The sequence below is a fragment of the Hibiscus syriacus genome, unplaced genomic scaffold (genome assembly GCF_006381635.1).
Source record: "Hibiscus syriacus cultivar Baekdansim isolate YM2019G1 unplaced genomic scaffold, ASM638163v2 tig00112349_pilon, whole genome shotgun sequence".
Lineage (NCBI taxonomy): Eukaryota > Viridiplantae > Streptophyta > Magnoliopsida > Malvales > Malvaceae > Hibiscus > Hibiscus syriacus.
Genome location: NW_024063310.1, coordinates 327,008 through 344,931, shown reverse-complemented (window position 1 = coordinate 344,931; position 17,924 = coordinate 327,008). Strand labels below are relative to the sequence as shown.

Genomic DNA, 17,924 nt, shown 5'->3' with positions numbered 1-17,924 from the left:
CAGATGGACTCAAAACCCAAATTTTGGGTTTAATTTAAAGAAGAAAAGTTTAGAGATCAGATTGTAAATTGTAAAGTTTATGGACTAAATGTTACAATATCCTAATGTATAGTACTACAGTTGAAATTTTGAAAAGCCGCCTCACCCGATGAGAGCCTTCCTTATTGCCAGCCACAGCCAGAACCAGAATAGCTCTCGGCCTTAAAGATCTTTTAAAAAATAAAATAATAATAATAAATGGTCATTTTAATTTCAATTAAAGTCTAGTAATGGAAGACTGGAAAGCGAGATGGAAAATGAACACGTAAATGAATTTGGTCCATGCGAAGAGCGTACGACGAAGAACTAGACGCGATTGCTTCGAATTTTCCTTTCACCTTCTCTCCGTTTCGATTTCATTGTTATCTTCGATTTTTAGTATTATTTTGGAGTTTTTTTTTGTTTTTCTTCTTTGCGGCAATGTCTGATGCACCGGCGTCGTCTTCGGGAACCGTTTTAGAAGGAATTGATGACGTGGAGGATTACGTTTGGGTAAGTGCTTCTGAGGACTGTTTGGATGTTGAGAAAATGTAGGGAAAGAGAATAACGAGCATGTGTTTTTTTAGTTTTAATGTGTTAACTTTTATTTTGCTTTATCTGGAAAGTTTCGTTCCTATTTGTGAGAATTAAGAATATGGATTTTTTTATTTATTATTTCTCTTTGAATAAAAAGTGGCTGCCTAAAATCTTAGTATATAACAAAGTTATCTTTTTAATTGTTAAGAAAAAAAAATCTTAGTATATTTTTTTTTCTTACTTTATTTTTTCCCCCGAAGAAATTAAAGAGCTACGACTGAAAGAAATAATGAACTTTCCCCCTTCAGTTTCCTGCAGTTTCTTGAAGAGCAAACAGCTGTACTCATTCCGTTTTCGTTTACTCCTTCAAATTTGTTTTGTTTTAATTGTGGTTTTCTTAGAATTGTTTGGTAGTTGGAAACAATGTGGGAAAGAACACAAAATTTTACTGTCATCTTTGTTTGTTTTATCTTTCTCTATAAGTTTGGGAAGCTGATGTCTGGGTTATAACTTGGGAGCTTTGGTACCATGTTAACTTAGGTAAACAATTATCCAAAAAAGTTTAAGTTGATAAGAAAGGTCTAATTGTAAATTTAAGTGTACAAACATAGATTTCACATTTCATTGCTTAACTCTCTGAGTGTGCTATGTCTTCTTGGAAATTGTCTTAACATTATTGGCACATTAAATTTTGATCAAAATAAATAAATAAAAAGAAATAGCTGATCATTATTGGTTTTGATAGCTATGACTCTGATGACTGAAATCTATAACCAAAAAAACTAGAAAAAAGCGATTATTTGTCTCTCTATTATGGTTAACTTTGGTTGGCATAGGTTTCAGTTCATCTATGTGTCTTCTAGCAACATATGGAAATCTACTCTAGTTATTGTGCATCTTTGCTGTGAAGAGTGTTTTTTTTACTACAATATTTGAGAATTTAATGAACCCTGGTTGAAGTGTAGGCAAATGAAGGAGTAGGATCATTGCCATGGGACAGATATAGTCATGTCTACGATCTTATGGAGAATGGAAACCGAGCGTTCCGAGAGAACCATTTTGAGGAGGTTAAAATCTTCCTTTCTTAAGTGTTCTTCAACTTTATGCCTGTTTCTTATGATGACTGAAACAACAATGCTAAATTTCATAAGAATTATACATTTGGTTACTTGTGTCTATTGTTTTGGTTCTTTGCTGATACATAGTGTTTTTCATTCAGGCTATCAACAATTACTCAAGGGCCAATAACATGAAACCTGGTGACCCTGTTATTCTTGGTAATAGAAGTGCTGCGTACATGAGGTTAGGTTTGTCAATGTTAGTTGTCATTGTTTTGTAGAGATATGTGCATAAATAGATACAACATATATACATATGTGTGTACATACTTCCTTCATTTGCATTTTCGTTCGGCATTCTTTGAAGTCCTGTAGTACCCGTTAATTATGCTGGAGAATTTGTGGAAATTCTTATGCAGGATTAGTCAATTTCTGAAAGGTAGATCACCAACAGCTTCTGAATATAGACCATTGAATGGGTTGGATATGACAACACTTGCTGAAGTATGCCTATTGCTTTAATCCTTAAACTGCTCAGAAGAACATTCTGTTTTATTTATCTCTGTTACAGACTTTATGTAAGAATGAAACTTTATGACTATTATTGCAGCTTGCTCTTAAGGATGCTGAGAGGTTAATGAGCTTGCAAAATAATGAAGTAAGATCCTATATCTTAAAGGCCAATGCTCTAATTCTGGTAAGTGATGGATTGTTTTATTTGTTTCTTCCCCATTTTTCTTTATCAAGATTGATATAAATGGATCTAAGGTAAAATTACTATGGTTTTATATCTAGTTATGCTTGATAACAAATGCACAAGAACATGTGTATAGTCTATGCAGCCTGGCTTCTCTTTGGTTTTGTTTTGACCCTGCATTTTACACATGCAAATCCAAAGATTTTCAAAACTCCCTATCTAAAAGACTTGTGGGCCTCTCAATGTACGATTATTGTGCTGAACTTACACATAACATGTACGTTCACATATCTATGCCATATTGGTTTTATCAAGCATTTGTATTGTTTTGACCATGCAGTTGGAAAGATATGAGGTGGCAAGGGATGTTATTCTTTCTGGTCTTCAAATTGACCCTTTCAGGTAGTTTATGTTTTATTTTGTTTTAACATATATCGAATTGTAGTTTCTGATGTGAATGATCCTTTACTTCTGGTAATAAATAGTGCCGTTCTTCGGGCTGCTCTTCAGAGTTTGGAGAGGAGGCCTTCCAGCTTGGTGCGGACTAGAGGCCATGAGGGGCCTGAACGTACTGATGATTTTGATTGCACACTTTGTCTGAAGTTACTATATGAACCCATAACAACACCTTGTGGGCATTCTTTTTGTCGCTCCTGTTTATTTCAGACAATGGATCGCAGTAAGTATTTTTTTTGTTGATTCCAATTCTTATTGTGCTTCTTATCAACATACTATTATCTGACCTTGTATTAAAATGATAGGCAACAAATGTCCATTGTGCCGAACAGTGCTATTTATTAGTCCTAGAACATGTGCAATAAGGTAAGCTTCTCATCTGTGGTTATCAGTTGAAGTACTTTTGTTAGGAAGTTGGGAAGGAATCATGGTCTTGAACCTCAGCTGTTTGAACTAGTTCGTGTGATTAGTTGAAAAATAACTATTCATTGCTTCTATATTATAAATACAGTAGGCTGCAACTGACAGTTTGGAGATTGTTATTCATGTTCTTTTGGAGCACCGAGCACAATGATATAAGTTTTGAATCTTATGGCCTTAGTTGATTCAATTAGTATATGAAGACCTGTTCATACCTAAAGAACTTGGCATATCTCATTAAAAACTCCCTTCGTATTCGTCGACATACTAAGAAGTATGTTAACGAACATTGGAAGGAAGAAAAGAGTACCTCATATTTCATTGAATAAAACACCCATTACATATGAAAGCATGAAATACCCTCAAACGGGGATGTACACCATTACAAAAAACCATAACCACCTAAAATTCTTGCCTCCTCGACCACAAAAATCTAGAGGCAATCACCCTCTACCTAAGATAAACCTCCAACAAAAGAAAAACAACCCAACAGTTACTGACATAACATACATGAAAACAACACCTGCAACCATTAAAATGAAAACATCCGCCTCTGAAGGGAACTCCACAAATTACCAACATGATTCAAAATCACCAAAAAAATTTAGCTCGTAAAGTTATCTTCAATGAAACAAAACCACACTTCCTTCCCATTAATCAATGTGTCATTGCCACTTAATTCAAAACTCTTTTCTTTGGCTTGCATTTCTTCACCACACGATTTGTTCTTAACTTTCCAGGGAAAGGGGGCACTACTGGGGTATCTTCCTTTAATTGTATTGCGTCACCGGATAAACCATGAGAAGTAATGAGACCCATCATAAGAACATCTTCCGAGGCCCTGAGACTAACTCCATCAGAATGGTTAACTGATTTATTAACTAGATGCTCCATGATACTTAATTTTGATTGATCCACAGCCTCCATTGGGTGAAACCCTGAATCTAAAAAGGGGAAGGAAACATTCTTAACCTGACATCGGCAGACCCGCTTTTAGTAAGATCATCCTCACCAAATTTGTTACTCGGATTCTCATCACTTTTGGTACTCTTCATGAGTGAAACATTTTCTATGTTGGCAACTTCAATTGCAACATCTTCAACGGGGCAATTTAAACCTGAGGAGAATACCGACGATCCTGACAGAGAATTCTCCGACGTTGCCTCGAGAGAACAAATCAGATCTAATGAATCATCGACTTCCTCAGGGATCCAAGACTTTGGTTTGAAAGAAGGCTCAACTTCATGCACCATGATTTTAAAAAAAATTAGCACCGACCTTCAAACCTAACGACTCATCAATTCTCACTTTAGTCTTTGTGAGGATTGAATTTTTGCCCGATCAAAAGATGAAGGAAACTGAGAGCTTTCGTTAATTGCTAATAATTTGCCCCACCTAGCTGCAATGTTCTTGAAAGTACCCCAATTCCACGCGTGAAAAGGAATCCCTTCGCAAACTACCCACACTCGACGACACTCCACCACTAGACTCTCTGACCAAGCTTCAACATTGGAAAACCACTCTGCAAGAGTATGTGATTGTTCATTCTTCACCCTTCTCAACGTAGCAGAGTCCTCAAATATCATTAGAACTACATTCCCAGTAGTTCTCATTAACGACAAACCAGTGAGTCCTTTGTCTTGCATTTGGCTAGCAAGATTGCCGATTTTGATATAATTCTTGCATCACCCCATTAGAGAGTTATCCAACACTTGAAGTTTAGCTTCGTCAACAACACTGTCTACTGTATAGAGATTATTTTTTGTAACAACTTCCATCTCAGGCTTTTGGTGAACAACTGGCGAAGACTCTCCAAAAAGAATTTCTTGGGTTGTATTTAGCCAAAGAGACTCCAATTTTACTACCATCAATGTGAGATCCATTCATCTTTGAGATCGCTTTCCTGGCTTCTTCAATTGTTGCAAAGCGAATGAACCTGAAACGAACCCCCTTTGAATTTCTTTTGGTTGGAATGAAGGCATTAATAACCTGACCGTCGGTGCAAAATAAAGATCCAAACCTCTTCCAATGGATCTTCTCTGGTAAGTTTTCAATGTATAACGTAAAGCAACCAGTTCTATACCCATTACTGATTTTTGGATAGTCTTTCTTCCACCAGTAATTAAAACCGTGGCGATCCGGTGGTAGGTTTTCCGCCTCAGAAATCTGCGCAATGGACTCTTCCACGCTCCTTGCTTCAACCAACAAATCATCCCTATTATTTTTTGTCACCAACACCATCCTCTCATACTCTTCCTCCGCCGCAGTCCTACTCTACTTCTTTGCCTCCTCTGCTTTTTTCAACGTCGCCGCCTGCTGCACCTCTCTATGCTTTTGTAGCTCCGCTTCCGTCACCTTTGGCACCAGAATCTCCACATGATTCGCCTTCTTATCCAGTTTTTCAAAGCTTTTTCGATCTCCTTTTCCTCCATCTCGGACTGACGGCGAGTCTTTTCCCGGCGAGCGACAGCTTCAGCCCGTTTCTCGGCTTCTTCCTCGCGTTTCTTGGCCGCCCTTTTAGTAACCAGAAGCTGTTGCTGTTCAAGACTTTTGGATGGATTTTTCTCCAGCTCATAGGCATCATAACTGGAAGGAAGAACTTGGCATATCCACATGTAGTTTATGATAATTGAACTTGGGAATCGCCTTCTGTCTAAACTTTTTACATTCTGCTAAGTGTTAATTTGCTATTTTCTTCTTTGTTATGGATTTCTGTTCTTTTTTTTACTATTGTTAATAGAATTACTTGTTTTGTAGTGTAACACTAAACAACATCATACAAAAGAACTTCCCTGAAGAATATGATGAAAGAAGGTCAGAACATGACAATCTGATCCATCTTGGTAATGATATGATACCTCTTTTTGTCATGGATGTCGTCTTTCCCTGCCAGAAGCTTCCACTCCACATATTTGAACCCCGCTACAGACTTATGGTGCGTTTTGTATATTCTCTCTAAATACTGTTGTTTATCATGATAAAGTCGGACAATTGGGTGTATTACTTTTTTTTTTTTGCATTCCCAGCTGTTACCATCGCACAATTTTGTAGCTTCTTACTATGCTTATGAGCTTGTTGGCAGAGTTGCTTTTGTTATAAATCCAAGTTGGTTGAGTTGACAAGCTGCCACGAAAGAAATGTATATGTCACTATGATTCCCAGTTTGTTTAACTTATCCTGCCAAATTTGTATAAATAAAAGTTTGAGTGTAGCCCTTTAGACGAATCCTTCTGTCTGAATTAATTTGATCTTAATCGACAAGGGTCACTGCCTGGTTAACCTGGTAGTGGTTCCTTGGTAATTAATTGGTTTTTTTAATATTTTTATTTATTTATTTGGTTTTCAATGCAAGCAATCCTTCCATGTTGATAGCGGAACTATAGGTTACAATTGTTAGTCACATGATCTTACTTTTGGTGCAATATATGTTGAAGCTGATTACTTCCTGTGTCTAAACTGCATTGCTTCTGGATTTGAAATGTGGAAAAGCAAATTGTTAGCCTGTTTTCGCAATTGACATCAGTTTGAGTTCATCTTACCTTTAAAGCGTACTTCTACATGCACATTTTTTCCCATGATCACCATGATTTAGTTTTAATTGCTTGAAAACAGGTGAGGAGAATAATGGAAGGGAATCATAGGATGGGAATGGTGGGGCCTTATTTTCATTCTTCTTCCTTTTGTCAAAGCATGTGTAATAGCCCTCACTATTTTTATTTTTTGTATACGTTATTAATGTAGGTCATCCGTGATCCCGCTACAGATTCCGTTGCTGATTTTGCTTGTGAAGTGGAGATCACCGAGTAGGTGGCCTGTAAACCTTTCTTCAATCCAAAAGCATTGCACCATAGCTCAATTGTTTTGATAAAGATTATGTGTTTTAACCTTATGATCTTGTCATGTTCTCTAAATATGTAGATGTGAGCCACTTCCTGATGGACGCTTTGTTCTAGAGGTGAACGTTATCAACTTTCCTTTTCCTTTCCTTCAATAAGATCTTCTATGTTATATGCATAAAAGTTGCAAAAAAGCTTTTTATTAATTTACAATTCCTCCATCTCAAACTCTCTGTCAAAGCACATGTTTTAGAAACAAAATAAGATAAGATTAATTGTTCCTTAAATTAAACAATAAACTGTAGCTTGGTCATAGATGGGGCTTTTGTATACCCCCGGCTTTAGAAATTAATGCGAATCTAGATGCTTCCTTTTTGCTTGTTTGCAACTAGTGGTCTTTCCCTACATTTAATGGCTTGTCTTCTAGAACTGAAATTCATGTTTTCTAATGCATTACTTCTAACGAGCATATGTTTAAGTATACACGTACACGAGTAAGCTTTTCTTTGTACAAGAAACAAAAGAAATTTGTGTGTTTTCTGATCTGAAGGTTGATACAATAATATCAAGAGGCTACTAGAGAAAGCCTCTTTTACAATAATATCATTTGCATCTTTCTATGTTTATTCAGCTTAACCTGTAACCTAGCATCAAGAAGCTACTAGAGAAAGCCTCTTTTTTCCCCTAATGTTGGACACATAATGTTTATATTTAATTCTGGTAAAAAAAAAAATCTGACAAAAAAAATGATCATATATTTCTACAAAATGCAGATTGAAAGTCGCCGGAGATTTCGCATCCTCAGATCTTGGGACCAAGATGGGTTAGTTTTCTCATCATCGGATCATGTATATCATATGCTTTTACTCAGTTTCAATTATCCATGCCCCTACTAGATTTTGTTGTGGAACGTCACACTTTTGTTATCTTTGCAGATATCGAATGGCAGAGGTCGAGTGGGTAAAAGATGTAACCCCAAGAGATGCTAGAGAAAGAGAAGATGTATGATTTATCATTTTTTTGTTGCCAATATGCTTTATTTTTCCTTATTAATTTATTTCTTTGAGGATAGAAACGCATCAACCAGTAATTTTATGTGTAAGTTACTTGGACCCGGGTGCAAGTGTCGGACACGGGTAGTGGAGGATCCTTAGAGGTCATATCCCCAAATTGAAGTGTCAGAAACGAGTACTTCATGAAAATTGAAGAGTCCAAGCAACATAGCATAATAATGCCCATGATGCTTACAGTTGCAGGAGTTAACAGATAATGCAGCAGCATATGCTTGGTCATGGCTAAGTACGGCAAAAGAAGCAACACGAGGTAAGACTCTTAAGTCGGATACCTTGAGAATTTTAAAATCATATTACTTCTCTAATATCGATCCATCTTAAAAACAAAGTTCTAATAAATTGAACTAGTCTTATTTCATTACATTTTCTCGAGGCAGACTGATATGGTTCTATCTTACCATGTACTAAGATGCTAAATCCGACATGTTCGACCATCTGTTGCTACAACTTTTCATTCTCCTTGATCTTTTTGTGGTTTAATAGGTTTCGAGTCTCAGTTTGACGGGTTATTTTATTGTTTCAAATTTTCTTTAGCATAACGAACATATAATGCGTGTTGTTACTGCTTTCTTTATGGCGTTCTAACATAATTCCCAACTTCTGCACAGATCGAAGAAGGCTTGAGGTGCTCTATAACGTTGAAGCAATGATGCCTAATACACGAGACCCCGAGCGCTTCAGTTTCTGGGTACGATTCTTTCTTCCATTATATTGTTGGTTTATGATTTAGTTATTGTTTCGAATTTCATAATATAATGACTGATAACACGGACCATTGTACAGCTTGCTACTCTGTCGAATCGAAGGCCTTCGGAAAAATTAGAACTGCTACGAATCCGAGACACAGGAGAGGTATGATTTTCCAGTCGGATTGTAAGGCACTGGTTACTTTGACTATCCTATACGGGCAGAGCTATGTAGGGGCAGAGGCCCTCTCCCCTAACTTTGATGGTTTAATTGCATTTTAAGTTATTTATAGTTTTGAAATTATTAAAATTAAGTCCTAGTAATTGAAATTTCAATATTTTAGGAGTATAATGGAAATATCTCAAAACTTTGGTTGTGCTAAGGCTTCCCTTACTCTTATTATCATTCACTTTTACTCTCTTCATAGATCATTCTGACTTCATTTTGTAGTTTTGTGTCTGATATGGATATATTTTGTCTTATTTTTCATATATTTAGATCATATTTACATAATCATCTACATAAAATTTTGGATAAACTACGCATTTAGTACTTAAAATATCAGTTTTTACCCGTTTTAATACCTAAACTTTTAAATTTTTTAAAACTATACTTAACGTTTAATTTTTATTTCATTTTAGTACTTGGCCTTTAAAAAACTTAATGTGTTTGATACCTAAACTATAAGTTTTGATCCGTTTTAATATCTAAACTTTCAATTTTTCAAAATTTTATGTTAAATTTTGAACGGGTACTAAAATAAAACAAAAACTAAAATTTTTAATTGCAGATACTAAAATGAAACAAAAACTAACATTTATGTATGATTTTGATTTTTTTTAAAGTATAGATATTAAAACGGATCAAAATTAATAGATTTAGGTACTAAAAGCATAATTTACCCTAATTTTTTAAAGGAAAATCAGCCTGAAATAAATGGGATTGAATATTCATTTTTGTTTTGCAGAGGATACGAAGGGGACTAATATACCTGAGAACAGAAGCACAAGGTCATCGGTAACGTACAATGATATTTATGATAATACGGGATGCAATTTATCATTGATATGTATATATTTTTAACAAATATAATATATTAATTCGACCTTAATTTATATATATTTTTTTGATTCAATATTCTTTGGGCCACGCTACAGTAGTCTGTGGGTCCCTATGTTTGTTGTAAAGTCATTACTTTGATTCTTAAATTCCTATGTTGAACAGTGAAGAGAAATTTGTTATTGATTGCTTTAAGGACTGTCTGTTTTTACTTATATATTCGGATTTTTTTTGTATATTTTTAAAATTTATTAGTCATTTTTTTGTTAGAAATTATGATATTGAATCAGTTTGGTTCAGTCCAAATAATTTACAGAATCTTATAAAATTTCATTTTCGGGCAAAATCCGCCATCGTATATGAATAAAAATCGTTAGTTAAAAAATTATTAATACTTTAAAATAAAAGTTTTTAAACCTAAAACAAAATGTTTAAGATTCAAAATGTTTCAAAAAAAGAATAAAGATCAGAGTGATTAAACGTTAGGGTTTTTTTGTCCAAAAGTGAAATGATAGATCCAAATGCTCTAAAAAGAATAAAAGCTAAAAGCTAAAATGACAATTTTAATAAACGTTGAAGGCTAATTTTTGTCATTATGACTTTACGTTTTTATTTATCATCTAACTATTTCCCCCAAAATGATAGCTAACATTATTTTTTTTTCTATTTTTGTACCCTATAGTTAGGGGTGTGCAAATTTGAATATCAGATTTGATCCGATCCAAAAATTTGAATATTAAAAAATTTTGGATTCCTAAAATAGTGATCCGTATTCGATTTGAAAATATCGGATATTCAAATTTTCAAATATCCAAAATTTTGAATCGGATATCTAGATATTGGAACTCGAATATAAAATTTAATTTAACAAAAAAATATATTTTATATTTTATAATTTAATGTAACTGATTTGATGCTTCAGTTATATATATAATTACACATACAATAAATAATTAAATATTCTAATATTTATTGAGTTAGAGCTTTAACGGGTCAGTGAGTTACCCTTTTATTGGGTGCTAAAAGGTATCTAAAATCTAAAAATCTATTTTTTTTTGGATTTTCAAATAATTCGAAATTGAAATTTATTTGTTTGTATCCAATCTGATTATCCAAAATAAAAAGGGATTTAATATCTGAAAATTTTGAATTAGAACGATCGGGTCGAATCATTTTATACACCCCTACCTGCAGTAAAGTTTGAACACTAAGTAAAATAAAAATGATAATGTTGTCTAAAATCAATTTTAACTAAAAAGCTCGTTTTGACCCAAAATTAATGTCAAACCAACCACAAAAGCTAATATTTCTAGCCTTTTCAATCTAACTTTGTGTTTATAAGCAAATTTATATTTTTACCTTTACCAATGCATGAGTCCCACTCAATTATGTATAATAATTTAATACAAATATCCTTAAAAATAATTTATTAATTTTAATAATTAATTTTAATAATTTTAAAAAAATCATGATTTATATATTAAATTATTAATAGTGAGTTAGATAAAATATTTTTTTATAACTAACTTTTTTGTTTGTATTTTTATATTTTTGTTATATTTTAAGTTGATATAATTCATATATAATAATAATTTTTTGAATTCACTATAGTTTAAATTGATATAATTCATATATAAGTGTAAATATAATTTAAATGTTATATTTTTAATTTACAGTATAATGTCTAGACATTTTATTTTTTCAAACGGATCTTTTAACAACAAACCCAAACAATTAAATTTTAAACTGCACTTATGAACAACACTTTTAAAAGTCACCTCTCAAAAAACAATGCCAAACTGACCTTTAGTCTTCAAAATTTACACATTTTATCAAATTAGTTTTAATTTAAAATAATTCAATAAAATCTTTAATATTTAAAATACCTTATCAACTTAATCCTCAATTTAATTTGAAATATTTTAATAATTTATTATTAATTTAATAGTAATGTATAAATATTAAGGATTTGATAAATTATTTTGAATTACGATTAATTTGATAAAATTGATAAATTTTGGAACAAAAGCTGGTACTATACTATACAACAGGAGCGGATGTATGTGGCTCCCTAGGGGAGCCACTACACACCCATTATTTTGATAAAAATGTTAAATTTAGTTTAATTTGTTAATAAAAATAGAAAAAAAAAAATAAAAAAATTGCATACCCAAAATTTTTAGAATATGAGCATTAAAATTTTAGACCCCCATTTTTTAATTTTTAGATCCACCACTGCTATACAACATCATTATATCTGTTAGATAAACTATCAAACTCAACGATAAGATATCAAAATAAAAATAAAAAAATATAACTATACCTATGATTTTACTCTATTTATTAAAATTTTCTTAATCAATTACAATCATAATTTTCTTTTAATAAGCATTTGTGTTCTACCTTTTAATAAGCTTTTATTATCAGGGAGTTACATTCAAACACATATTTTCTTTCAATTACAATCATTAATCTGCAGTTACACAATTAATTAAATGTAAAAAATCATTTTTATTAACCCAATCTCATAATTATGAGTCTTTAAAGACAGCTTCATGCATGCATGCATGGCCAGTTTCATCCATGGCGGCGCACCATCTTCCACAATTATCAATAGTTACCTCATTGTTCATTTCATCGCATATATACATACATTCATTCATATATATATATATATATATATATATATATATATATCGTCTCTTCACATTTCTCTCACAATCTCGAAAAGCAAAATGGGAAGTCACTGCTCCTTTAATGTAAGCCTGCCTGAGTCTGATAATCATCTTCAAGTGGCTAAACGAGGAGAATCTTCGTCACTTTTCCCTCCCCATCTTCCAATTGATTCAAGGTAAGTTCCAATTTTCGTATCTGTTATATCCGTAATCACGATTATCACGGAAAATGTACTCGAATAATGGTAAATTTTTCTCAAGAATTTTATGCTTTAATGCTTTGTTTCAGTGCAAGTGTGTTTTATAATTCCTTGGATTGGAAGCAAAGCAACTTTGATGAGTTTCCTATCCAAGAGAGCTTTGAAGATGCTGGTGTTCCATTGATGAACAGCTTCTCTTTATACTCTCCTTTGGATATTCAACAAAGTCCAACTCAAGGTGAGTTTTATAAATTCATAAATAAAACATCACAAATATATATATATATATATATATATATATATATATATATATAAATAGTTGAACTCATTAAGTAATTTAGTATCATTACTAGAGAGTGTTGTCCTCTCCATAAATCTCGAATTCAAGTTGGATCTGCACAATGTATATTGTTAATGACTAAGAAAGATTTTGAACAAATATCACTTTATAATAATATCATATTATATATATATATAGTTCAAATCTCATGAAGGGAGAAAATAATCTCTCCATTTAGGGACTTACTCTTCTTGATTCTGGATCTAGTTACCCTTTTGAAACGAAGGGTACTAAAAGAGGTATTTTTCGTGTTTAGGGTTTTGAAATAATTTCACTAGATTTAGATATTAATCATGATCCAAACACAAATAATTATGTTTAGAATTTTATTCGATTCAAGTTAAAATTTAATAAGGTCTCAAACACTATCTTTGCAGACGATCAGCTTCTTGGATATGATAATGGAAATGGATTTTGGAATGAAGTAGGAGCACTGTTTGAACCCAAAAATCAAAGGGTTTTGAAGGTTAACAATGGAGAAGAAGGATTAATAAATGAAAACAAAGCTAAAAGGGAAAAGAAGTGCAACCCTAATGCTAAAATGCTGTCAAAGGATGTTATCTCCCAATACTTTTACATGCCTATAACTCAAGCAGCGAAAGAACTCAACTTAGGGCTGACATTGTTGAAGAAAAGGTGTCGGGAACTCGGAATCCGCCGATGGCCGCACCGGAAACTTATGAGCCTCAAAACCCTAATCAACAACATCCAGGTACCCACATATTTTTCTTTCTAAGTTTGATATCCAGTTTTTTACGTAATAAAAAAGATATTTCTCACTTGGTGTAACCCTTAAACTGAACCCTACTCTCTAACGTTAAATCAGTGTTTCAAACTTCGTACACTTGAATTGTGAAAAGGAAACTCCTTGTGCTGCTCTCTTTGACAATATTGAGAATGAAATATTAAAACTATCAATTGAATATACGAAGAGGGAGGGAAACTATCAATTGAGACTATTTCTTCCATAGTAGCGATAGAGGGGGTAAAATTATCAATTTACATCTTAAAAATAACTCAGCATTTGTATCGCTGACAACTAACACGAACACGAATATCGAAACGACTACACAGGTGTTGCAGACGGAGGGAGGGGAGGGGAGCGAAAGGAAGCTGAGGCAGGCGATGGAGGTTTTGTCGAAGGAGAAGAAGATGTTGGAATCGATGCCGGACATGGAGTTGGATGACAAGACCAAGCGGCTTAGACAAGCGTGTTTCAAGGCCAATTACAAGAAAAGGAAGCTGATGATGGAGCAGCGGTCGCCGCGGCCATTAGTGTCATCTTCTAGTACTACTGTTAGTAGCCAAGCTTATGACATGCGAAATGAAGAAGAAGAATATGATGATGATGAAATGAAAGCTCTTTTATCTGACTTTTTTTCATCGACCAACATCATGATATAATGTCGGATTTGCCGATTATCATTACACAGATACTATGAATATCGATCCTTTTGTCTTATGTTGTCATGTTTGATATATACACACATGTATATGTAGGTAGTATCTTTTGTCGAGACATTTATTTTAAAAATCACCGTCAATTAAAAATCCAGATTTTCTAAAAACATTTGCCTCGAATAATTTGAGACTTGAGTTTAAAAAATAATAAAATTTATTTGTGGAGTCGACACCAATATTTGATTAGGGTGTGATTGGACACTCAAAAACATATTTGTCATTTTAACAAAAATATTAATTTTAATTAAAACAATAATTTTACAGTTTGTGTTACCAAAATTTGAGTCTGAGAGTCGGTTACACATGGGGAAGATTTAGCACCCCACAACGTCTTAAATTTGTACCTAATTAATTAATTAGTTGTCTTTGTAATAAAACTTATACGTTCGAGTATAATTTAATGAGAAAATAACTTCAGTGACCGAAAATGCCTTATAATATACGATTTTAACCAACTTTTTTTGGATTTGCGAAAATGACCAACAAATTCGCAATGTGAACTCCAATTTCGCAAAACAGTTTCCAAATTCGCAACTCAGTTTCTGCGATCGCAACACGATTTTCCAAATTCGCAACGCGATTTTCCAAATTCGTATCGCGATTTTCAAATTCGCAACACGGAATTTCAAATTCGCAACTTGATTTCTGAATTCGCAAAGCAAATTTCTTTTTCGCAACACAAGTTTCCTTTTCGCAACACGAATTTTGTTTTCGCAACTCGATTTTCGAATTCGCAACACGAATTTTAATTTCGCAACACAAATGTTTTGGGTATATAAACTACGCAGCAGCAGCAACTCATAACCTAAATCCCTAAATCGCAACTCATTCCATCTACATCTCTCAATATCTCTGGCGACATCCTTTCCTATATCCAACAACATCCTTCTCCATCTCTAATTTTTTTTACATAATTTTATTTCTATATAATTTTTCAATGATTTCGTTCCCAAATTATCAACTATCAACTTAATAAAGGTATGTTTTTCTCTAAGTTAGTGATGATATCTAGTTTATAGCTCGTTTGTTTAGTAAATTAATTTACAATTTGTAGAATGAAATCATCTAATGTTGATCATGTTTTGATAGATTTGTGTTTTGGAGGGTCATGGGAGAATGTTAATGGTGTTTTACAATATATGCCTTTACCCATGAATCTTCAACTAAAACTGTCATTAAAAAAGTTAACTTATGAAACTCTAATGTTACGTGTTGCAAAGAAATTGGATTTAGAGCCTCTAAGTGGATTTAGGCTATCTTATCAGAGAAAATGTAAAGTTTATTTGTTAACCGACAATGAAGATGTTGAACGATTCATTGCTTACATTAGTGTTTCGCAAGATGATGTTACATTGTATGTTGTTGAACCTAGAAGTAGTGAAGTTGGGTCAGTAGCGGGTAGTAATCAACTAAGTGCTTCAACCCCAGTTTATGGTGCTCACAATGTACAACGTTGTTATCAACCTCAAAATTTAATGGTTCCACCACAATTTCATCACCAAGAAAATTTTGTTTCACCACATTTCCAATACCAAACACAATCTCAAAACCCACAACCTTTCCCTAATCCAAATCCTAATCAACTTTCAGCACCAAATTCTGGTTTTCGTATTGACCAGTTAGACGATGATGAGCCAACAGAAAAAATTGTGAGTACTAGTCAATATTCAAAATTTGATCTTGGTCAATACTCGGATTTTGATGATGTTTCAAAAGAAGAAACAGACCCTGCATATAATGATTTTGATATTGGTCAATACCCGAATTTTGATGATGAAACAACCACTGTCGAGGAAGATGTTGTTGATGATAATGAGGAGGAAGTTACGATTGTGAATAAACATGTTGAACATCCATTATGTAATTCATATAACTCCGAAGAAGAAAAAAAAGAAGAAGAAGTCCCCGAAGAAAAGAAAAAGAAGAAAATGCCACGGAAGTATAACTAGAATATGCCATAATTACTTCAGATACCGGAAGAAGAGTTGGTAAAGATAGCAGTTGATTGTTACACAAAAGTTATTCGTATCAAGAAAAATGATTGTTTTGATACAAAGGAAGACTTGAAGATAGCTTTGTACACGAAATGTGTGGAAGATGGCTATCAACTAAAAGTTAACAAATCAAGCAAAGATTATTTCGAAACAAAGTGTATGATTGACAAAAACTGTATGTGGCGTATGATTGCAAAAAGGATAAAAGATTACGAAATGTTTCAAGTTAGGACTTTTATTGATATACATACATGTTCAAGAACCCAAGTTTTTCCTAACCATAGACATGCAAACAAAAAGGTGTTGGGTGGTTTTCTAGCTGAGTTAATGTTTTTGAATGACAGGGTATATCGGGAACATGAAATTATGACTGACTTGAATGCTCGGTTCAAGATTAGTATCTCATATTCTCAAACTTGGAGAGCCAAATGTTATGCCTTGGAATTGTTGAGGGGGTCGCCAGAAGCATCGTTTGCCCAATTGCCGGTTTATTGTCACAATTTAAAGCTGAAAATCCTGGGTCGGTAACTCATATCAAAACAAATAGAGATGGACGTTTTGAGTTGCTGTTTATCGCCATTGGTGATACGGTTAGTAAATCAATATAATTTTGTTGACTCATTTTTGTTAGTTACATGCATTTCACACTTAAAATGATTATATTTCTTATGTATATTATTTTGTAGATTCGTTTGTTTATTACTTGCATGTGCCCATTTATTATAGTTGACGAAGCACATTTGAAAGGTCGATACCTTGGAGTAAACTTATTAGCAGTAGCCATGGATGCTAATAATGGGATACTGCCAATAGCTTACGGGGTTCACAAATCTGAAACCTCTGATTCATGGACATGGTTTATGGGGCATCTTAGGGATTGCATAGGTCCTATTAGTAATCTGACAATCATATCCGATAGGGCAAACTTAATTGACAACGCTATTAGAAGGTGTTTCCCTGATGCTTTTCATGGAATTTGTGGTGTTCATTTGTACAGAAATCTAAAATCAAGGTCTGCTGGTATAAAAAATCACAAATGGACATACTGGAAGACTGTAAAAGCTTATCGGGAAGTGGATTTAAATAAGCATATAAATTGTTTAAGACATGTTTTGCCTCAATGTGCTCAAACACTAGAAGATTTCGGGTTTGAAAGATGGTCAAGAGTATATCAACTTGGAGCAAGATATGGTTTCATGACGTCTAATAGTGCAGAATCAATCAACGCTTTAAGTCGTCATTCCCGAAAATTACCTATTACTATATTAATGGAGTTTTTTCGAGCCTCTATTCAACAGTGGTACTACAAGAAAAGAAACCATGCAGGTATTATTTCTTTAAATTCACAACTTATCATATTTAATAGATTTTACTAAATATTATTTATTTAAATTTACAGGAACATTGAAACGT

At 33.3% G+C, this 17,924-nt stretch overlaps 2 protein-coding genes and 1 pseudogene across 4 annotated transcripts; 2 read left to right on the top strand and 1 right to left on the bottom strand.

Annotated features, from left to right (window-relative positions):
• The first annotated feature begins 226 nt into the window (after window positions 1–226).
• Window positions 227–9,989, top strand: LOC120178392 (LON peptidase N-terminal domain and RING finger protein 1-like). 3 transcript variants are annotated; one of them, XM_039184248.1, is made up of 18 exons: window positions 232–531; window positions 1,521–1,622; window positions 1,775–1,857; window positions 2,033–2,117; window positions 2,224–2,310; window positions 2,651–2,712; window positions 2,796–2,989; window positions 3,072–3,132; window positions 5,944–6,121; window positions 6,799–6,837; window positions 6,928–6,989; window positions 7,105–7,141; window positions 7,796–7,845; window positions 7,958–8,024; window positions 8,273–8,345; window positions 8,704–8,783; window positions 8,879–8,947; window positions 9,750–9,989. In XM_039184248.1, the coding sequence occupies exons 1-18, from the start codon at window positions 322–324 to the stop codon at window positions 9,801–9,803; spliced, it is 1,593 nt and encodes a 530-aa protein (XP_039040179.1). In that variant the 5' UTR covers window positions 232–321; the 3' UTR covers window positions 9,804–9,989. The 3 variants fall into 3 exon arrangements, with proteins under 3 accessions (XP_039040181.1, XP_039040179.1, XP_039040180.1); XM_039184249.1 differs by lacking the exon at window positions 1,521–1,622 and having other exon boundaries at window positions 235–531; XM_039184250.1 differs by lacking the exons at window positions 8,273–8,345; window positions 8,704–8,783; window positions 8,879–8,947; window positions 9,750–9,989 and having other exon boundaries at window positions 227–531; window positions 7,796–7,870; window positions 7,958–8,157.
• On the bottom strand, window positions 4,966–5,801 carry LOC120178446 (annotated as a pseudogene).
• A 2,587-nt stretch (window positions 9,990–12,576) lies between the features above and the next one.
• On the top strand, window positions 12,577–14,460 carry LOC120178417 (protein RKD2-like). The gene is made up of 4 exons (XM_039184266.1): window positions 12,577–12,692; window positions 12,806–12,954; window positions 13,434–13,768; window positions 14,131–14,460. The coding sequence occupies exons 1-4, from the start codon at window positions 12,577–12,579 to the stop codon at window positions 14,458–14,460; spliced, it is 930 nt and encodes a 309-aa protein (XP_039040197.1).
• Window positions 14,461–17,924: the final 3,464 nt, after the last annotated feature.